We start from the raw sequence: 21824 nt of genomic DNA, 5'->3' as shown, positions 1-21824 counted from the left end.
ACTAATCCTCTCTCTCTCTGAGCCACCAAAAAAGAGCTGCATCCAAAGTCTTCCCGCAATCCAGCGAAGAGGAATGCGAAGCTGGGTTCATTGCCTTCGAGTGTCACGGCCGTCAGATTGAACGGTTCTTAGCTGAATGTCCTCCCTCCGGCCAATCGTTCCCCACCATCTGCTTCAGGCGGAATGCTTCTACCACTCGTCTCTTGCCCAATCTGCAAGGCCCGTTTTCCACCACAATAGGCGATTCCATGCTTCTCCGACACGTGGTCGCCTGGGTGATCTGCCAATCGTCGCAGGCAACCTCACAGAGACCCTCGAGGCCCATCGCTATGCGAATAGGCAAAGGTTGATCCGGTGGATCCCCTGTAAACCCGCAGGCGACCGCAATGCAGTTGCGATAGGACCAGCCCCGTCGGTACGGAGAGTACCACGACCAAGACAGAGCCTCCCCGCGACCGAGCGTTCGGTTCAGGAGTCTTCCGAATTGGGCCTAGAATTGCTACATCCCTCATCGAAGAAACTGAGGCCAGATATCCGACCACACGCGGCCATTTCACTGTTCCGGAAGCTTATGAAGAAGAGTTCTGCCAGAGTATCGAGGAAAGAATGGTCCAGCAGCGACGCTCAATATCCCTGGTTAGACTACCTAGAATCGTCCAAGGATGATGGGCTGTCACGTCTGGATGACGAGGTAAACGCTTTTGAAAACTACATGTCTCATATCCCGCAAGAACAAGCAGCTGTAAACAAAGTTATTACCGAAGTGGAAGAGATTCTTCTACAGGAAGACCACCCGCAACCACTTGTGATAGGTTCTAGGCGGACAGGGCTAGCGATGCGCCACTCGAATATCGACCTTCTGGTCATGCTTTCAGATCCAGACGGTCTCTTCAAATATCGTGGGCCAAGCCCTACCCGTCCCAAGATCGCAGAACTTCAACTTGAGCGGCAAGAGCAGATATCTCGCCTCCTACGGGGAGCCGCGAAGTTTTCATCCGTCGTCCTAGTTCGTTCACGCATCCCAAAAGTCATCGCAACTCACGCAGCCACAGGACTTCCTGTGACCATCCATTGTGGCACTCAGCTCCCTACTTCACTTGAATTCACCCAGTCCTACTACTCCGAATTTCCCACTCTCCGTCCGCTCCTGGCAACCATCCGAATGATCCTCGAACAGCGAAACTTATTCGGGCCCCAGAACAGAGGCATAAGCACCTATGGCCTCACCATGATGATAATCGCTGCCCTCAAACTTTCAGAAGGCAAATATTCTCGCACAAGTACCGCGGAACAACTGCTTCACGTCCTCCGCTTCTACTCCACAGTTGACTTCCACCGGTATGGAATATCCGTAGATCCGCCATCTATATTCCGCAAATGCAGGCATCTTCGTGAATCCTCTAAACTGGTTGAATCGGAAGCCCCGTACATCCGTGGACAGATAAGCATCGGGAAAAGATCGGCCAAGCTGGCGTACCATATACTGTGTCTGCAGGATCCGGCAAACTATATGAATGATCTTGGGATGGAGGCTTTTCGGACGTTCGAAATTCAGGAGGTTTTTGGGGACGTCTATGCTGACTTGCGGGCAGCTGTGAAAGCGTGGGATCGCGAGTGGAACGACAGTCTTGATGAAATAGCCAGCGAGGAGGTAAATAGGGAGCCAAGCGTGGAGTTGATAACTGCCAAAGCAATAAGGGATAGTGACGATAAGAAAGCTGTGAGCATGTTGCAGTTTGCCTTGGGAGGAGATTACGAGCGGCTTGAGAGGATAAGGGATAAAGTCATCCTTGGAGCCGGGAGTTGATGGGAAAGGCACGGATATCTTATGCCGCGATGGCGTCGTGGTTTCTCGGAACTTCATCGCTCCCCTAAGCTGTCAAATTAAAAATATCAGAGCATTCTATGATTTAAATGGGTATCCAGTGTATTCTCTTCTCCCAAATAGTACCTCATGAGTCGTGCAAGCTCCCGATAGACCCAACAGCCATGATACTAATACAGATTCTATGAAATAAAAGGTGCATCCGGGAAATGTCCCAAGGTCCTCTTTAAGCGGTCGAGAAACATGCAGGTCCCAAGAGAAGCGAAATGGGTTGTCTCGAATTATTTAATCCCAGCCTTAGGCCTTCCCACCATCTTCTATCCATCGCCCCAGCCATCTGCGCATTATCTTTACTTTCTCCTCATCCCTAATCCGATCGGCTCCAACATCCACTCCGCCTCTCTCCTCCACTGCAATTCTCACTTCATCTGCAGTTAAACCTGCCGCACCTCCAGCTTCCCTCATCAACGAATCATCGACGGATAAGTACTCTAACCATCTCCTCAACTTCGGCCGATACACCAAATTCACAAATGTAGCCTGCATAAACCCTGGTATATAAGCTGGCAGACGGTGCGACTTGGACAAGCCGAGCACGGCACAAGAGCTCAGGATGTCGTTCGCGGACGCATGCCGGACGGCCGAAGGTATGGATTTCGGCAATGTAGTTGCGTTAAGCCATTCCTTTTCGAACGAAGTAACAGCCGCACGAAGCGCAGCGCTCTTCCGATCCAATTTTAGCCGCCTTTCTTTCTCAAGCTGTTTGGGAATCCTGCAAGTCAGGGGTGTGACCCGTGATCCCAACGCCAGCACGATCAATGGCGTGAATTCTCCGCAGACTATCAAAATTAAAACAAAAGGTATCATCCTCCTAATGTCATAGGCGCTTCGTCTTAGTAGCTGAAACTCTGCTCGCGTTACACCCTCTTTCCTGACAAGCTGCTCAAAGGCCGCGGTTCCGGATAGAGAGCGCGGAGGCAGAGAAGTAGGTAAGTACCCTGAAAACCCCAGCCTCTTGCGAATCGGCGCGGCGGCGCGATAGTTGTGATATACGTTCTTCAAACCAGTCTTGTAAAACGCGTAGTATGCCTTTCCCAAAGATATGTAATACTTGAACATTCCACTGGAATTCGCTGATTTTTCGGGAAGTTCAAGCTGTGCAGGCCGTGTGCTTTGCGGTGGGTTTAAGGCGGACGGTAGGTGGGGGTGTACGGAGGTAGACGTTGAGGACGAGGCGGAGTGGGAGACAGGCTGAACTTGTGATGATTTGTCGGAAGGTGAGACTGGTTTTCTGGCCGCGGAGGAAGATGAAAAATGAGCGACCCCATGACAAATGGCTCTCTGACGGAGTGGTACGGGAAATATAAGCATCGTGACATTCGTCCGGCAGGTGGAGGCAGCAGCAAAGCCGCTGCGAGCTGAGCGTTGAGAGATCATCGCATAGGAAGAGGTAAGATGTAAGCTTTCCTTGGTAGAACAAGCGAACAAAGAGCACCGCAGGCGACGCGACACTCTCTCTGAATGAACGAGTATCCACGTCCCAAAAAAAAAAAAAAAAAGAAAAACGAAGGAAGAGAGAAGGAAAAGAGAGAGAAAGAAATGAACTGGTTAAATCATCCCGACAGCTGCTTTCCCTTCCGCCTCTCCCCAAAAACTCGCGCTGGCAAATTCAATTTTCCGGGGTCGGGGCGGAATATTATATTCCCGTACTAGTTTGCTCTGTATGCGATATTTGCTATGTTTGCACGGTTTGTCCTCTTTGCATCCCACGTGCCCCCCACGCCCTTCGCACGACGATCTCGGGCCGCAGTTAAAACGTGCGTGCCGATTCACCCGGACCGCCAACCCTGGCGTCCTCCCGCCGTTGCTCACGGGGCCCGTGGCCTGCAGCAGGGCACGGATAATGGAAGTCAGATAGTTTGGCGAACCAATCGCAGGAGCAATGATCCTGGAGATCCAAAAGGCCCCGAAGCATCTTGCCGCAATCCAATTGATGATGCCTCCATATCTCTGGAAAGATAACCAAAGTTGAAGATTGTCTCAAAAGGTCGCACTCCACTTTGAACCTCAAATCCCGGCGCTAAAAATTGAAGCCCGCTTCTCGGAAGATGGTTTGAGGGTCGAGACACCAGGCGAATCCAGATTGACCGCTGAATGGCGGACAATTTTAGCTAAAGGAAATGATTCATTTTTCTCACTGAAATTCTCTTGACAATATTTCGTATTTGTTCCTTTCCTTTTGAAAATTAAAGGCTATGGCTGCCTTATGTGTGTAAAGGAACCCTTCTCCACATTGCCCCCGATTTGTAATCCTTTTTCCTTTCTGTTGGACTTTTTCAGAGATACCCACGGAGAGAGGCGGGTATATACCATCTGTCAGTAAGGTATCTTTTGCATAGTCAATCGATATACATATATGCTTGTGTTTCCGAAGTCCCCATGCTTTGAAAATCATCGCTCCTCCACAGTATTGGACTGCGAATACCGTGGTACTGAGGTAAGTAGTCATGGACTCTTTCCCCGGCTGACTCTCCCATGAGCTGACAGTTCACCAGTCGGCAACGATTACGTCGCAGCAAGTGACAGCGGGAACACCGCTTGCTCGGTTCGCTTGGTCCCCACCTCGTCACTCTGTTCAGGTGTAAAAACAGAAGTAAATCCCTCAATTGGGAGCCGCGCGCAGGATCCACAACATAAACTGCCCCCAGCAATATGGAGAAGAGAGGCCTCACACTCTCCGGGGAGAAAGGCTCTTCCTTGGATCTCGAAAAGCGACCCTCTGATCACGATCTCCTGCCAAACAATGGATCGACTTCGCTCCCTAGCGATGTGGAACAAGGATCGTTCCACGCTGGCGATGAAATCGAGGAAGATCGCCGATACTCGCTTAGCCGCGAGCCGACCAAGACAGTTGGGAAAGAGAGCATTATAACCAAAACTCTCTCCATTGTACGGACAAAGGACTCTGGACGGAACCCTGGCCCCCCTCCTGATGGTGGATTTGAGGCATGGCTACAAGCGGGCCTTGCCCATTTGGTCATTTTCAACACCTGGGGCTTTATCAATAGCTTTGGAATGTTCCAGGAATACTACACTCAAACACTTCAGCGGCAACCATCCGATATCTCCTGGGTTGGAAGCATTCAAACCTTTCTCCTCTTCGCCATAGGGACATTTTCCGGCCGGGCAACGGATGCTGGATTCTTCAAGCCCGTCTGGGGTTTGGGAGCTGTTACCATTATGTTTGCCATCTTCATGACGTCCCTCTGTAAAACATATGTGCAGTTGTTCTTGGCCCAGGGGCTCTGTCTAGGTATCGGAAGCGGGTTGATCTTCTGTCCAACCATGACACTCCTGTCAACATACTTCTCCTCGCGGCGTTCAATAGCCCTTGCAATCGGTGCGTGTGGATCTGCAACTGGAGGGATTATATACCCTGTAATCGTTCAGCAATTACTGCCCCGTGTCGGATTCCCGTGGACCATGCGAGTATTGGGCCTAATCACCGTGGTGACTCTGGCTCCAGGATTCGTATTCTTCCGCCAACGTATTCCGCCCCGGCGCAGTGGGCCCTTTTTCGAGTGGCCAGCTTTCAAAGAGGGCCCGTATTCCCTTTACGCCGTAGGAATGTACCTCAACTTCTGGGCCCTCTACATCGGCTTTTTTTACGTCAGCAGCTTCGCGAGAGCAAAACTCGGTGTCTCCCAAACCGAAAGCATCACTCTTCTCATGATCATGAATGCCCTGGGGACCATCGGCAGAATGGTACCCAGCTACCTCGCAGATTACTTCATTGGACCACTAAACACGATCATTCCATTCACTTTCATCACTTCGATGATGCTTTTTGCGTGGATAGGCGTGAAGGATTCTCCCGGTCTATACGCTTTTTCCATTCTTTACGGATTCTTCGGTGCCGGTCTCCAGGCCCTGTTCCCCGCCGTAGTAACCAGTCTTTCAACCGACTTGAAGAAAACAGGAATTCGATTCGGTATGATTCTGAGCATAGTCAGTGTCGCATCACTAACGGGCCCGCCAATTGCCGGTGCACTCATTCAAAAGGGCAACGGTGATTATTTGTATGCACAGATATTTGCTGCACTATCGATGCTCGTGGGAACGAGTGTGCTGGTTATGTCCCGCTACGCATTAACTGGTGCGAAGATCAAGGCCAAAGTGTAAGGAGCTCCGTGGATAGAAACGGACTTCTTTTTACTCAAGGTAGCCGGAGGGCAAGGCATATGCCTTGTCTGCTGAGCTGCCTTCAAAAGTTCGGTTTATCTCTTCTTTCCTTTTACATGCATGCATGGCGTAGCGAGTTCGGGTGTTAGACGTTTTGCCTGCTTGAAATTTAGTGATAGACGTTGGCTAGGCCAGAATATAGCAATTAGTATGAAGGAAATTTAAGAGGGGCAAAGTTCAATTTTTATTCCATAAGCTATTTCCTAAGGCCCTTGGTAAAAAAGAACAGAATCTCAGGTTAGCCGAAGTGGGAAAATCGCAGAAAGCTTGAGAAGGAAATTACAAACTGAGAGGGCATGTTGGTGGGGGAGTCGGGTATTATTGCGAGGCACGAGGGCTAAACGTGAAAAGGGGCATTTAATGTCGCATTAGGATTGGGATGGGGGGTTATAACAAAGGGATTCATGTAATTGCTTTTGTAAAATGGAATAGGGACAATTGAAAGTTGCCAATTTGGGGAGAAAAAAGAAAAAAGGTAAAAAAATTAAGGACAAAGGGGCCGCACAAAGGCAGGGCATAGAAAAAGCACAAAAATGGTAAGAGAAGAGTGAACCACCACTAAGGACTGCTAGGGAAGCACAAGACCGAAGGATGCCACCAGTTTGTAAGCCTAACGAAGAGTGTAGTTGACTGGCGATTTTGCAAGGAGTATAGGGACCGATTCGCAGACCGCAAGATGGTCCACAAGGTCCTTAGCTAGCCAAGCTCTACTGGCCTTGAACAATGTATCAATCTCCATCCTTTCTGCCTCAACTTCGTTTGACATTGTTCGCTTGACCTGGGTCTTAAAGATATGCCTTTCGTAGAGACATCCGGCACAGTATCTAGGGTGCTGTATGGTCCTCTCGGCAAGGTTTGCAAAGGGCAGAATGGTGGTTAGGAGGTAAGTATACTGATGAGTATCCTCGTTAATACTTGCTTCCCAGGTTCTAGGTCCGCGAGTAGGGGTACCTCCCTGTGGAAGAGCAGACAGATCGTACAGATTGGCTCGTGCACTGCGAAGGTATCCCTGATATTGAGACAAAGCAAGAGCCAGAGACGTTCGGCGGTCACTCTGCATCTGATCAAAATGACCAGCTTCCAACCGAGCTTGCTGGGCACCGGGCTCTGAGATCAAGTGCTGGATCACATCGTATTGTCTAAGTGGCACCCCGTAGGTCCCTGGGATGGTTCGGAATGTTGCAACGTTGCGAAAGTGTGAATCATCAAGGCCAAAACATCTTTTAACGCTGCTAACTTTGTAGATTCGGAATGTAGGAATGCATTTCCAACAGGTCCGTTTTAGAAGAGGAATAAATAAAAACGGGCCAGTGTTCCCACATTGAGAGCATCTAGTCGACCGCATGACTTCGAAAAGCTCTGAAGCATTCACAAATTTCAAGGTTCCAACAGATTGGATGGCTCTAAGGGTTTCAGAGCTATGTTTCATTGCGACCTCGAACGGTAGATAGGCTGAAACTAATGCAAACGCTGCGTAGTTGGCCTTTTTAAACTTGATTAGGGAAGCAAAGTCGAGATTTGCGAAAATCTTGAAGATGAGTTCAACAGGAAATACATCAAATTTCCCCACCTTTGAATCCCTCGAAGGAAACAAGCCTCCAGGCATGCCGGGATTGCAAGTGAGGACACGATGCTCCATGCGGGACACCGAACTGGCGACGGTGGAGAAATTTGGAAGGTCGAGTTCTCGAGGAGAAGTGAACTCAGAAGCCGTTGCCATTTCGATCGAAAGGACCCTTCCTTGTTACAATGTAGGATACTGCAAAGGCAAGCCAGAGTGAGACTTTGTTAGCTTGAGCAGTGATATAATAAGGGTAAACCTTTATTGCTCCAACAAGTGTTAACTGAAGGAAATCTCACATTTTTCAATTAACAATTATCACTTTCTCAGGTTCTTGATATGGAGCAGAGAGCTGGTTGTATGAACTATGGAGTCTGAAAGAGTAAGTTCAACAAAGTAGTCTCTCTATCTCAGGTGAATTTCAATGAATTCAAGCTAACATTGAAGGCAAGGCCGGCCTTGTTCTTGATAGTAGAAGGAGGGTTGAGACGGAAAGAAAACACGTGAGGAAGCTTAAGCAATATAAGCATAAAGCAAATGAAGCTTAAGAAAAGTTCTTGGATGTGAGAAGGAAAAGAGACGAAAAAAGGAGAGAGACTCTGAGAGCTTTGGAGAAATATTTATCACTTGTGGATGTGTTCCTCCTCCACTAGCTCCGTAACCTCGTGTGACAGGAGCTGAGAAGATAAACATTAGGAAAGAAAATTTCTTTCACTGAGTAACACATCACAGTGCGCCGAGAGAACCATCCGGAGGTAGTATAGAATTAGGTGCTCTCCCTGCATGGAAATGGCAATTGCCTCACTGCCGCTTGGAAGGACATTTGCGCTTCGCCAAAAATCCATCCTTTTTTTTTTCGAGAAGCTTGGATATCATAAAAATAGTAACCGAAACATAAGAGCTAAACATTCTATGAGAAATGGAAAACTTGCTTGGCTAGAGGACGGTGAATCCTCTAGTCCATTTCCCAGCTATGGGCTGGGTACTATGAACAGATGCAGCGCCCAATTATGGGAAATGGACTAAATAGAAGGGGAAAGTCTTCCAAAATACGCACTAGCATGCGTATCCAATGGGCCCATATTGGACGTAATTCTGGTGTGAGGCAGGCCATGGTGCCTATGACATTCCTCATGGCGAGAGAGCGGATGCGGACGATTTTTGATGTGTCGTCGGCGAGACCAAAAAGGGGCAGATGGGCAAACAATGCAAACAGTTGGATGGATCTGCAACCTATTGGTGCCAAGTGATATTCAGGATGCAGCTCAAGAACAGTCACATAGCCCGTCGCCTCGTTCCCCTCTTTCTCCCTCCCCGCCATCAGCTTCTTCTGTTCCGGTCAAAGTCTTGAGTGGTAGCCCGGTTCGGTGCCTCTATTTGTGAGCGACTGTTTCTTCAAAATACTGTTATTCAAATCTCGTCTTGAGCTTCATATCCTGCACGTGCCCCGCGTTTGGACTCTGCCCCTCGCCAACTTGCAGCTTTGTTCGCGACTGAACCTGATCACCACCAGCAGGTCTTTGGAAAACTAGACGGCTTTCCATCGTGTGCAAAATGGCTCCCCGTGGCCGTGGAGGAAAATTCAGTAAACCTACTCGTGGAGGTATGATTAAGCTTTTAAGATCGTTGCTCCTCCCCCAGTGAGGCCGAGTCTGACAAGCTCCTCCCTTCTGTTCGTGTAGGCGGAAAGCATTTCAGCCGTGATGTTCAGCCTTTAGACAAAGACGGAAATCCTATTGGCATGTGGAGGGTGCGTTTTCTCTCTATCCTTGATTTAAATGCTCATCCTAATTTTCATCTATCCTAGGATCCCGATGACGACCCTCTCTCCTCCGAAGAGGAAGAAGAGTCTGAGTCAGAAGAGGAATCTGAGGATGAGGCCGGTCCATCTCGGTCTATTCCTGAAGAAATGACCCGTGAGCAGCGTAAAGCGGCCGCAAAAGCTCGAAAAGAAGCTGCCATAGCCAGGAAGAACCAAGTAGCGGCAGCTCCAGGAGATCTCCCACCATCCGAGAGCGAGGAGGAATTCGACGATGACATGCCGGCAAATCCTAATCATACTGCGAAATCGCGCTCGCAGGCAGCGAATGCTGCAAATGGAATACCTACTCCGGGGGCTCCTGGAGAGCTGTCTCGCCGCGAGCGCGAAGCTATCGAGGCTCAACAAGCTCGGGAGCGATATATGAAGTTGCACGCAGAAGGGAAGACAGAGCAGGCTCGTGCTGACTTAGCGCGGCTAGCTCTTGTTAAAGAGCGCCGTGAGGCAGAAAAAGCACGAAAGCAGGCAGAAAAGGATGAGCGTGAAGAACGCGAGCGTGAGAAGGCAGAGCAAAAGGCCAGAGAGGCCAAGCTGCGTGAAGCAGCCATGGGCTCTGGTGCCAGAGGTAGAGGAGGTAAGAAGACTGCTGGAAGGAGCAAATGAGCAATGCCAGTCCGTTCAATCTTGGTTTCTCGTTGCGTGTATGCTGTAACGACAATGATGATATTGCATGGATCTCAGTGGCTGCGATTGGGCGACGCTGGTCTTTGGCTTTTCCTGCACTGGCTGGAAGGAGTCGCATTGGATCTAGAATTGAGGTGCTGTGTCCAGGTCATGTTGACAACTCATTCAAATAACGATGATATGATGTTGCAATGCCAAATATATATATGCATGAAAACAGCCTCCTTTGCCATTTTAATTCTACTCCAACTCGCGCCAGGCCTGGAATAAATCAGAGAGTGCCGGTCTTTGGCCACATCTCTGCGTAAATTATATAGATAACTACTCCAGACCAGACAGTCTACGGAGTATTTATTTTTTTTCGCCCTTTTTAATCCCTTTCGCCGTACATCCCAACCGTTGTCATCATATCGTACACAATACTCTGAACTAACACAGGTGCCCGGGGAGCTCAATAGTAGCCCATGACACCTTTCAATGCATCTGCGAATAGTACCTTCGCGTACAACTGATGGAACCAATTCAAATACCGTACCGTCGCAAGGGTGTCTTCTGCCCGATTCGGGTTGCAAGTGAAATGAGACAAACTGAAGGTTATCACTTCCCGATCCTTTTCACTAGATATCCAGTTGGCTTGTTTTTGGGGCTCGTGCGGGCATTGTCGATGTACCGAGAAGCGATGGGCGCCCCCAAAGTCACCAAGGCCAAAGCCAATGTCGATATATGAATAAAGTGTCTCCAACTCGTTGGTTGAGCCTTGAGAAGGTGTCGAGGAAGTCGGAAGTATGTGAGAGTCAATAACGAGAAATCCTCCGTAGATCTTTGAGTTGATTGGTAACAGCTTGTCTTTTGGAATGTCGGAAGGTTTTAGTACGTCTATCCCGCCAACACTATGCCCATGTTCGAAGCGCTGCTGATATCCTGGGGATCGGTTAGACAATATAGAGCAAGCGATTGGTTTCAGGAACATTGTTTATGCAGACAGACCATCGAATTGGGCCTGGAACATCTTCGCACCACCGATTCCCAAAATAAACCTCTCGGGCGCGAAGATATTCCCTCCGAAAAACCCGCGGGTGAACCTTGCAAGGAGCTCCTCATCACTAAATTGCGCAATCGGCTTTGATTCTGTTCCAACGTTTTGTGATAGCGGACCCGCTGAATCTGCAGAAGCAATAAAAATCGCAGTGGTATTTGGCAATGTAACCGTATAGCAATCTTCTGAAATGCGGTGGCCCCGCGGATTTATGATCCGTCTAGACAAGGTGGACCGGAATGAGGTGATCGGCTTGGAATGGTATTGGAGACACCTCAGGAAAGAAATGAATGTTGACCGCGCGGGGATCGAAGGTGGATATGCCATTATTTGGTGTTTATGAAGTGGTTTGACAAAACGACGCTGATGCCTATCTCCAAACGGCCTTTACACGCGCCCTTTTATATTCATGGACCGCCGAATAGAGATCAAGTGACGCATTGAGCACAACTCCATCATCGCACTACACGACAGGAGCTAATGCTTTTCACTTTCGTCATTGCCAGCACATGATGCCCCATACTTACTTGGACCAGCTTCAGCAAACAGTGGGCAGTATGTCGACTTGGTAGTTTCAAAGGTCGAAATCGGAACATATCGGCATATTCAACCCTCAAAAGCTCGCCGACTCGTATTCTTTTCAGACGGCAGTGACTGCCACCAAGTCATATGTTGGCGAGAGAACTTATGTGTCAGGCCTCGTATCGACGTTGGGCTATAAGTTTTCCTGCTATAAGGTTTCCTGCTAACTAATAGCGTTAGCCAGGGGATCGAGAAGGCTTCTTTAAAACCCTAGGAGAAATCTTCCGGGCCCCGCGGATCCCGTAAGACTAGATTTTGGGCCTTCGATATCTCTCATATGTATACGGAGGATAGAGAGTCAGTAGTCGTCGGTCGATACATTATGGAGATTCTCCGTAGATCTTATCTCAAAGAGAACTCATCGGTCGGTTGGCACCAGATTGGAACGAACAACGATCGGATTGTGACAATGCAAAGGACTTGCAACGATGGTTTCCAGCGCATATCTAGGAATCACGATTTTGATATTTCGCACGGAATTCTCCGTACGTGAAAGCTGTAATACAAGCCAATCCCGCTAAAACAACAATGTAGAATAAAATCAAAAGAAGCAATCAAATCTATGGTTGATGCAGCGCTCTCAACTTAAAAATGTCACTCTGGAGGGTATACAAGAGACAGGCATCACATGAGCCTTGAGCAATCGGCAGCCATTGCGACAAACTGTAGGCCCAAATTATGCTGCCAAAAAGTCCAATCGTCGGTAGTGTCCCACTCAACACACGAACGGTCTAAATACCCCAAAACAATCCCGCTACTGCACCCCCTTGGCCCACGATTCCCCAACCCAGGATCAAACTGACAAACCAGAGTATAGCAAGAATGAGGATTGGCAGTAGTAGAAGCTCTGTGTGGTGGAGGAACGGTAAAGCGTTATAGCCAAGAAATGTTATATAAATGTAATACGTAAACGCAGAGAGGTAGAGGGTGTTTCCAAGGAGTGTAGCAAGGAAACTTGGAGAGGAATCGGATTTCCGAGTCAATAGTGGGAGAAGCAGGAATTGGATCACGTATAAGTGAAGATATAGAGGGAAAAATGCGCGATTGGAGACCTTTTTTCGTGTTAATTTCAACCCTTCAATCCTGGCTCGAATATGAAAGGGACACTCACATCAAAACAATATCCAAACTCGACCTGCTCTTTTTCCCCGGGCTGTGCAAACAGCCCCTGAGCAGCTCCCCGACGCCGTACTCGGCCTAGACCAGACCTCATTCCCCGCCATTCGATGAGGGAGGATGCTGGACCACTGGGTCCAAATATTCTTCCCATAGAAAAGTACGCCAACGCGGAAATAAGAAGGGAGGAGCCGATAAAGTGGATAAATATGAAAGAAGCAGCGAGCCGAATAATGGAACTAAAGCTCGGTCGGTATGCGAGGCCCCAGGCGAGAGCGGTAAGAAGGAGAAAGAAGGAGAGAAGATACGTGAAGGACGGGTCAGGTCTGTGCCAGGTATTCTTTGTTTCTGGTTTCGGGGATCATAGTCAGACTAATGATTCATTTAAGAACAAAAGGAAAATGTTCCCTAGATGAGATTGGGCGACACAAACGTTTCTACGTCCAATGAGGCCACGAGTCAGTAACGGTTTAGATTGGAGAAATGACATGCGGAAATAGAGAGAGGTACACGCACATGATAATACATTGACTTGAAAACCTTTTTTGGTGCAATCAGAAGAGACGTCATCTCCCAAATGGCCATTTCAAAGTCCATTTGCGGAAATTTAAACAATCTAATTCATTAGCCATGGTCCGATTGTCCCACAAGGCAATGGCAACCGTAAGCAGCACACAGCCTGGCATATTCGGCAAGTAATAACACTCACCTCCGGAAAAACCTTGGTAACCGTATGGAGGTGTTTCGATTTGGCGGAGATGTCCCGCCAAAATTGGCTGGGCCGCCATGCTGACGGGGGACTGAAATATGAGGGTTCATGGCCCCTCAACCGGTGGGTATATTCAATGGAGATCGAGAAATTGCATGCAAGAGTTAAAAAAAAAAAAAAACAAAACCTGTCTCAGTATTAAAGGGTTGCTTTCGGTGCAGGGAGTCTAGAAAAGGCGCTCGAGAGTATCAACGTGTTTCGATGGAGCTCAGCGCAGGTTTGTTTGGTGACTTTGCCCACGATGACGCTGTGGTCATCCAGCCAATCATCCACCCCATATTGCGGTCGCCATCACGTGAATTCGGCTTCGCAAGAACCTTAATGCGGTCCACGGGCGGACCGCTGGGCAAGGTTGGGGAAGGTTTGAGATAAGGCTGGCGCCTGGTGACAAACCGGATATGCGCGTCAAAGGGACATCTGTCAGTCGTGCGGAGTACTCCGTACCCAATGCAACATCGAATGCTTCAAAGAGGATGGTATTACATAGCACAAGTAATTCATACAATTTACGTTCCATGTTCTGCCCTATGTATACAGAGCATACACACACCTGACCTCAGCACACTCTGTGAGGATATGAAGCACAAATGCTTGTTCACTACTCCGTACATGCATGTTCGCGTGCACTTTGTGGATGAGGCTGCTCTCTTGTCATGAAAATCTCACTTAGCACAGCAATTCTAAGGTGTGATACAGAGTATTCTGTCCAACCATAGCTACATTGGATTGTTTCGTGCCTTTTGTACTCCGTACAGAGTACTCTATATGTATTGCATGTATGTATATATATGTACAGTACAGTACAGAGTACTCCGTGTACATACATCCACACTTTCCACAGACAGCCTATATTAATGTAAGAATAAGATCAGAGATATTGTTAGTTATATGCACTTCCACACTATTCATCAGTTAGGATTGCATTGTCCCGGGAGCAGCACACTGTACACAGTAAAATGCACTCCGTACTCCGTACTGGATACATACATACAAACAACCCAATCCCTCCCGACCAAAAGCGGAGAACCTTCCTTGATGGAGATCTGACACGTGGTCCGGGCTAAACTGTAATCAAGCTAGCTGTCCCGATGGCCTGCGTCAGTGGCATGGCGGACGGCTGGCTATTGGCTGGCCGCCGTCTAAGAGACGCGGTAACCTCCCTTTACAGAGGAACCTGTACGGAGTACTTATGTAATTTACCCCTGATTCAGTCGAAGACGAACTTGCAACCTTCCCCTTTCTACTACTCCCGTGACCCCTTGCAACCTCCACCAACCAAAGAGTTCAGACCACCAGGAGAGGACGATGCGAGACTCGACCACCACCGTCACCGACGAACTCGGAATGGCACATTGACCCCGGGCTTCGGACATCCTCTTGGTATCACGAATTGTTTCAGTCAAACCCAATCGATTGAACCTTTCGCCTTGTTGGACTGGAGTTCACGACGACACTCGCTTTTCCAAAGTTGTTGAACTGCATCAGCGTCATGATCAGACAACTTTTGAACCGCCAATAATAGCCCATCCAATTAACGACAGGGATCCCATCATTTTGTCCGCGAAGAACCACTCCTTCAAACTCGATTTTTTCTATTTTTTTTTTTCTTTTTCCCCTCCTGTTCCATTCGTCATCTTCCGTCCCAGAGAGATGACTCCGTGAACCTCTCTTATCTCGCATGCGGCTTCAGTGAGCTTTCCAGGACACGACGGCAACGACTAATCTGATCTTCGCCGCCGTGAGTTACCGGGGTTTCTGCCCTCTTTACTTCTACCCGGAGTACGTCCAGGGTGTTCGCTCGAATTAAACCCTGCAATTATCCATTATCCCCAAGGTCCGTCCCTTGCGTCGGGCTGTTATTAGTTGGTTTTTACCAAAAGCCAGGCTAATCTATTCTTTTTCATTTCAGGGACCGCATTCTGAACCGTCGATACGTTCGTTACCTTCATCACCACCACTTTCTCTTTCCGATCCCAGAGTTCGTCTCGTAGAGAAACTCCTCGGGCCTGCTCTCTGCTCCATCCTTGCTTCGAAACCCGTTCAGCGCCCACTGCACAAGCCGTTTACCCCGGCAGTCCCTCCAGCCATGTACTGACACCCATGGGGCTTCGCCAACGGCAATACTGTCAACCATATTCCGTTACATTGACGTCCCCTGAATCCCCCCTTCACATCTCTAGCTGGGAGAAAGGCGACCAAAAAATCTTCTGATCCCTTTCACCATAGGCACCTTGGTCATGTCTGCATACCAAATGTCTTCCGAAATCCCTTGGCAACATGACCCTTATTACGATGCTTCCCCTCCACGCACCCCTCCCCGCCATGTCAATTACATAGATAGCCAGAATGGACTCCTAGGCACACGATCTTCCTTTCCGGAAACCTTTCTTGACGACATTACTCCAATCGACGGGAACCAACACGAAGACTCAGGAGATGACGAGAGAGATCCCCATGACCTTTCGTTATCTCCGCAGCACGTCACCAGAACTTCCGTCGTGGATAACATGCTCCTTTCATTAGATCAGTTTTCAGAGGCCAATTTCCATTCTTTGGAGGAACCACATCGCTCCCGGTCGCAAGACCCCGACCCCTATACCTTGTATTCCCGTTATGCGACTGCATACTTCAGTCGTCATCGTGGTCACACCTTCTCTTCTTCCCTTTCTTCGGAAATAGAACGATTTGATGATAGCGGCAGCCGTTATTGTGGCCAATCTGCACGTGGACGTCGCAGCAATAGCAGCTCCAATTTCCAGTCCACGATCCGACGGGTTGATGATGTCGATAGCGGAACAGAAAAACTGAGCAATCGCAGCAGGGTCTTCGAGGCACAACGGGCGACAATGGGCAAGCAATCTTCCCGATGCTTGAGGAATGGAAGCCGCAGCAGCGATTCTTCCGGACTCGACATTACCCAAATGTTGGCGGGTAGTCGTATTGGTAGAGGAAGGCGTTCCATTAGTTTCGATTACGGCGCAGACGGCCCAGCGACAATACCGGTGGATAATGCCATGTTACTCTATGATGACATCAACGCCGCACCTACACCCAATGTGCCCGTGGGGCCACGAAGAAGCAATTCTCCTGCCGTTAAGGATTACTCCAATTCTCAATATGTGGCCACTGGGAACGGTCGGACTCCTGCTTTGTCTCGCAAGAACAGTACTAAGTCTGCGCGGAGCATGTACAACAGAAAGGGACGGTCTGACACCTTAGGAACGACCACTATCAAAGGACGGCCTGACGACAGTAGGCACCTTCGAGACAATCGCCCCGATATCCCTCCGATGCCGCCTCACGCCCGTATACCTGCCCCTAGCCCCACAATTGCACTCCACAAACCGGTTCAATTCCCCCCTCCCGTGGAATCTGTCACCCCACCGCCCAAAGAACGATACGGCTTCTTTCGACGAGTTTTTGGATCGTACAAGTCGTCGTCACCTCCTCAACCGGAGAAAACACAGAGTTACGCTCGGGATAATGAAGGTTTCTGTCGGCCCAGGGAATCACAGAGCGCTCCCAACAGTTCTAAGGGCTATCCTCAACATGGCCAATACGGCGTGGGTCGCGATAATACTTCAATCGTGACTAAAAAGCCATCATCTTTCTTCCGCCGACGAAAGAAATCCTCGACAGATCATGTTCCACCCCCGTTGGTTATACCTAATTCTAATCTGAAACTTGTTCATGCACAAGGAAACGTAGACGCGGAGCCGAGCCCGAGCGGTAGCCTCCGTGAGCTTATGAAGCCCTACATGACCGGGGCCTCTTCTCCTGTCGTTAACGAATCAAAAATGTTTACAGAACCTGATGCACATTTGGCTAGACTCGAAATTGAGCCCGGAAATCAACACTCCGTGAGAGAGGCACCAAGAGATATGGCTGGAAGCAAGCGTCCATGTACGGATGGTAGATCGGAATTTTCACATGTCAACAGCACTTCAAACGCAAAATCTGGCATTGATCCGAATTCCGCGCTCTCTAACCGCGGTGATTCTTTCTTGGTGGATAGCAGTGGGAATGAAGGCGCTCCCAAACAAAGCCCTGAGGATTTATCTAAACGACCTAAGACAAGCCCTGTTCCTGAGACATCGTTACGTAACACTATGTTAACTGGCAATGGAAGTAAACAGAACTCAAAGGTGGCTACTAGAGTTGACAACAAACTCTCTGTTAGCACGGGCATGCATGTGCGAGAGGAAGCCCGCCCTAAACCTGTCCCATCATCAGATCCAAAGCATGAGCCAACCAAGCCGGCGTCATTGCTCGAAGCGTCGGTCCAATCGCCTCCGGTTTCAGCAGCAACCACCGTCTCTACTTATCAGACTGCCTTGAATACACCCCTTATGAGTCCCGCTGAGGACCTCAATTCAAACCTCGGAAAAATGATAACGACGTCTCCCTCGCCGATTGAAGAAAGTGTGGATCAGAGACGGGAGGATGCGGCCGACATTGGCACCGGCGGAAGCCCCAGTGCCGCAGATCGGGACCAAGCTCAGAAGCTTTACGACTCGGTCGAGGATGGCCAGAAGGCTGAGCTTACAGCCACATGGCTTGGAAACCCTGACAGAGCTGGGGTCAGAAAGGCGTATCTAGATTTGTTTGATTGGTCGGGTATGGATATTTTGGCCGCCATGCGCAGCTTATGCTCGAAGATGGCTCTAAAGGGCGAAACACAACAAGTCGATCGGGTCCTCGATGCATTTTCATCTCGTTGGTGTGAATGCAATCCAAACCATGGATTCAAAGCAACAGGTACGTTTTGGGCATTCGACCTTTCCTCCAAAGCAAGATAACAGTCCAATTGATAGACCTTTCAGATGTTGTACATACGATATGTTATTCTCTTTTACTTTTGAATACCGACCTTCATTTAGCCGACATTGAACAAAAGATGACACGGAACCAGTTCATTCGTAATACCATGCCCACGATTGAGAGAGTCGTGGTGGATGCGGCGCCTGACGCATTTGAGGGCATCACCTCCAACAAACTCCACCGGCCTCGAAGCACTGACAATAGTGGGTCACAGCCGGGGAGGGCTTCAACCCCCTATCGTGAGAGGGATGACAACGAAACGAACATTGCGTCAAACTTCCTAAACACTCCACAAGATAATATTTCAAAAGCGACCGCTGCAGCTAACATCCCTAATATCAATGGTGGTGATATCTCAGCTGCTAGTTCTATCCAACTTGTGAATGTTCCATTCCGAGGCACGAAAAAGGCGTGGGAAAATCAGATCGAATCGGCTCTCAAGGAGTTCTACAATTCCATCCAGAAGCGGCGGCTTCCATTGCGCGGAGCCCAGGCGGAGCCTGAGGAACAGCAGCCTTCCAATAATTTCCTAACGCTTACAAGCAACGTGTTACGAAGGACACCAAGTACCCTAAGCAGAGCCACTACATCAGATCTTTTTACCCGTGGTCGCCCCACGGATCATCGGTTGTCCACGGCTCGATGGGCATCCAAACCAAGGTCACGACCGCGCATGTATCCGCCATCTACGATGACGTCCAGTCGCACTAGTTTAGATGATCAATCAGTTTGGTCACCAACGGCATCCAGCACATGGAGCAAGGCCTCCTTGGGTAAAACACTAACGTCTATGTCGGTCGATTCTTTAGGTTCTGAGTACCCGCGAGGTGACTATCAGCAGTCGATTGGATTTGCAAATGCATTGAGCCATGCTATCATCAGGGAGGATTCTGCTAGCTGCATTCTTGGAACGGAAGACTCTACGCGTGCGGAATCCTTACTCGAGGATGACACGTTAGAGCTAGCTGGAGCACCGTGGGCGAAGGAGGGGAGCTTGAAACATAAACACCACCTTGACTCTGTCGATAAACGAGCGAAGGATAGGAACTGGAATGAAACTTTCGCGGTCATTCAGCGAGGGTGGATGCGGTTGTTTTCTTTTAATTCGTTAACCAAGTCGACGCGGCTGAAGCCTAAGCAGAGACAAAACGGTGGTATCGTCGTTGGCGGAGGGAATTGGATGGAGAATGCAGAGGAAACATGGAAATTCCTCTTGCGCCATACGATAGCCAGCGCATTGCCGCAGCCCGGATACTCCAAGTCCCGACCTTATGTTTGGGCGTTGAGTCTCCCTACTGGAGCAGTCCACTTATTCCAAGTTGGCACACCAGAAATTGTCAAGGAGTTCGTTTCCACGGCAAACTACTGGAGCGCCAGACTCTCTAAAGAGCCTATGTTCGGTGGAATCAGCAACATCGAGTACGGCTGGAGTGATGCCGTCATAAATCATGCTCTGCCTCAACCCGAGGACCATAAACCCACGAGCTCCTCTGGAACTCGACTCAGTATTCAGAGCTCCATTCGGAGCTCGATCGATCAACAAAGCGTTCGCCCACGGCTTCCTGCTGATAGAATTCACATCAGTGATTGGATGCCACCGCAACAAAGCATGATTGCATCAACCCTTACCGAAAGAGAGCAGCTTGATGCACTCTGTTCTTACGTAAAATACGTGGAAGAAGAGCTGAAACGCCATAATGAGCTTCGACCAGCCATGGTGCTTGCCTTTACGCCTCGACACCCGAATGCAACTAAGTCGCTTGCTAATTGGGAACGCAAGTCGTCCTATCTCCTTCGGGAGATTGTCAAGTTCCGGACATATATTGATTGTTTACAAGCTGCCCGGGTTCAAAAAGAGAAATTTGATAGTTCCCTTCGTCCAGAAGAACAGGAATCCAAAGGAGAGGAGCAACCCGAGACTCCTCATCCTACATTAGGCGACATCACGCTGGCCGACTAATATTGCCGACTGATTAGCATAACTCAAACTTTTCATTTGTTTGCTCGGTGACCTCATCACGTTCAGGCGTTCTTATATCTTCCGTTTTATTACTTCAGTAAAAAGTCGGCGCAATTCTTATGACATGATACACTGCTTCCCTTTTTTCTTTTTTTTTTTTTTTTTTTTTTTTTTTTTTTTTTTTTGCAAGCGTTGTATTTGTTGCGACCCTCGACAATTATCACCCTTTTACCTTTAAACCCCCCACCCCCCTATTTTTTTTTTTTATTCGAGTTATTCCTACTGAACTCGAAAGTCCCTTACCTTTCGACCCTCTGACTTTACATGCCTTATGCCCACCAGTGTCTTATGATTAATACATCTTTACCCTATTACATACTTTTAATAAGTTATTCCGGATAGTACTTTACCTTCTTACAGCATATGTATATATGGTTGAAATGAAGAATGAGATATGTTTATCCAATAGCGAGCGTCGTCGTCTGCAAAAAATTGGCATCAACATCGGCAACAAACCATGAAACGCACACAGTATGATCTACGAAAGCCATCAGAACCAAAAATTATTTGCAAGGAGCCACAAAAAAAGGGCCTGATTTTCTGACATCACCAGTCAATTATAGTTAGACCAGTGTAGCAAACTGAAATTGAAATCTCTTTTGGAGAGCAGGAAAATAAGAAAATTGTTCTCCAGTTTGAGTGACATTTAGTCTTTTATCATACCTTTCTTGTCAGCTTCTATGGTTGTTTTTGGTCACCACTTTCAACATCGTCGATATCACCAGAACTTCATAGGATCATTCACGGACTAGGCCATGAAAATCGCAAAGATTATCTTTTTCATAATTTACTCCTATCTTCTGGAGCACAGACTATCACCAGACGAATGAAATACAGCCACCGTATTGGGGTTCCCCTAGAACCAAAGTACACAAACCCAGAGTTTGACATAACTCCCCAGGCTGCCTTTTTGATGAGTTGTTTATCATCAGTATTTTCCCTCTTCTTCTATTTTACATTGCCCATCATGCCCATGAAAACACATGCCCCTTCGCCATGGCTTGGGGCCTGTATTTCCAGGAAAGTTCATGTGGTTCATGCAATCCGCAATCCAGCCTACGCACCTCTCCCACATTCCCCCTCAAGGCTCTAGATGATTTCAAATGTTCCACCATGGCAAGGCGAGAAAATGGATTCTTTTCCCGTCGGAACCACCCAGAATCTTCCATTGAGTGCCAGAGCATAAACTTTTTGATGTGACTCCACTCTCCGTAGGTTGGTTAAATCGCAAATAAAATTTTCATAAATTACGAACTCCTTCGCTTTGAGAACGTCAGGAACGGTATGGGCCCATTTTGGGCTGACAGCCGGACTCGCAATGCTTCCATTTGCTAACGAAAAGTCCGACACATCGAGTTGAATCGGATGAACTGCAGCTTATATTTTATTGAAAGAATGCTATTTTTATC

At 48.5% G+C, this 21824-nt stretch overlaps 8 protein-coding genes across 8 annotated transcripts; 4 read left to right on the top strand and 4 right to left on the bottom strand.

Annotated features, from left to right (window-relative positions):
• Positions 1-136: 136 nt before the first annotated feature.
• Positions 137-1807, top strand: D8B26_001228 (uncharacterized protein; the record flags this gene model as incomplete). Its single annotated transcript, XM_003065252.2, has 1 exon — positions 137-1807. The coding sequence occupies one exon, from the start codon at positions 137-139 to the stop codon at positions 1805-1807; it is 1671 nt and encodes a 556-aa protein (XP_003065298.2).
• Positions 1808-2122: 315 nt separating this feature from the next.
• Positions 2123-3262, bottom strand: D8B26_001227 (uncharacterized protein; the record flags this gene model as incomplete). The annotated part of the gene is made up of 1 exon (XM_003065251.2): positions 2123-3262. One exon carries the CDS (start codon positions 3260-3262, stop codon positions 2123-2125), a length of 1140 nt encoding a protein of 379 aa, XP_003065297.2.
• Positions 3263-5065: 1803 nt separating this feature from the next.
• On the top strand, positions 5066-6007 carry D8B26_001226 (uncharacterized protein; the record flags this gene model as incomplete). The annotated part of the gene is made up of 1 exon (XM_003065250.2): positions 5066-6007. The coding sequence occupies one exon, from the start codon at positions 5066-5068 to the stop codon at positions 6005-6007; it is 942 nt and encodes a 313-aa protein (XP_003065296.2).
• Positions 6008-6037: 30 nt separating this feature from the next.
• Positions 6038-7787, bottom strand: D8B26_001225 (uncharacterized protein; the record flags this gene model as incomplete). Its single annotated transcript, XM_003065249.2, has 2 exons — positions 6038-6193; positions 6738-7787. The coding sequence occupies 2 exons, from the start codon at positions 7785-7787 to the stop codon at positions 6038-6040; spliced, it is 1206 nt and encodes a 401-aa protein (XP_003065295.2).
• Positions 7788-8898: 1111 nt separating this feature from the next.
• Positions 8899-10337, top strand: D8B26_001224 (uncharacterized protein). The gene is made up of 3 exons (XM_003065248.2): positions 8899-9231; positions 9311-9378; positions 9436-10337. Exons 1-3 carry the CDS (start codon positions 9183-9185, stop codon positions 10048-10050), a joined length of 732 nt encoding a protein of 243 aa, XP_003065294.2. The 5' UTR covers positions 8899-9182; the 3' UTR covers positions 10051-10337.
• On the bottom strand, positions 10315-11604 carry D8B26_001223 (uncharacterized protein). The gene is made up of 2 exons (XM_003065247.2): positions 11059-11604; positions 10315-10992 (listed from the first exon to the last, which is right to left on the bottom strand). Exons 1-2 carry the CDS (start codon positions 11432-11434, stop codon positions 10523-10525), a joined length of 846 nt encoding a protein of 281 aa, XP_003065293.1. The 5' UTR covers positions 11435-11604; the 3' UTR covers positions 10315-10522.
• Positions 11605-12124: 520 nt separating this feature from the next.
• Positions 12125-13726, bottom strand: D8B26_001222 (uncharacterized protein). Its single transcript, XM_003065246.2, has 3 exons — positions 13515-13726; positions 12801-13153; positions 12125-12741 (listed from the first exon to the last, which is right to left on the bottom strand). Exons 1-3 carry the CDS (start codon positions 13591-13593, stop codon positions 12421-12423), a joined length of 753 nt encoding a protein of 250 aa, XP_003065292.1. The 5' UTR covers positions 13594-13726; the 3' UTR covers positions 12125-12420.
• Positions 13727-15811: 2085 nt separating this feature from the next.
• Positions 15812-20355, top strand: D8B26_001221 (uncharacterized protein; the record flags this gene model as incomplete). Its single annotated transcript, XM_003065245.2, has 2 exons — positions 15812-18332; positions 18455-20355. The coding sequence occupies 2 exons, from the start codon at positions 15812-15814 to the stop codon at positions 20353-20355; spliced, it is 4422 nt and encodes a 1473-aa protein (XP_003065291.2).
• Between the last annotated feature and the right edge of the window lie 1469 nt (positions 20356-21824).

The sequence above is a fragment of the Coccidioides posadasii genome, chromosome 1 (assembly GCF_018416015.2).
Source record: "Coccidioides posadasii str. Silveira chromosome 1, complete sequence".
Lineage (NCBI taxonomy): Eukaryota > Fungi > Ascomycota > Eurotiomycetes > Onygenales > Onygenaceae > Coccidioides > Coccidioides posadasii.
Note: the sequence above shows the minus strand (reverse complement) of the source record. Positions and strands in the feature narration are given on the sequence as shown.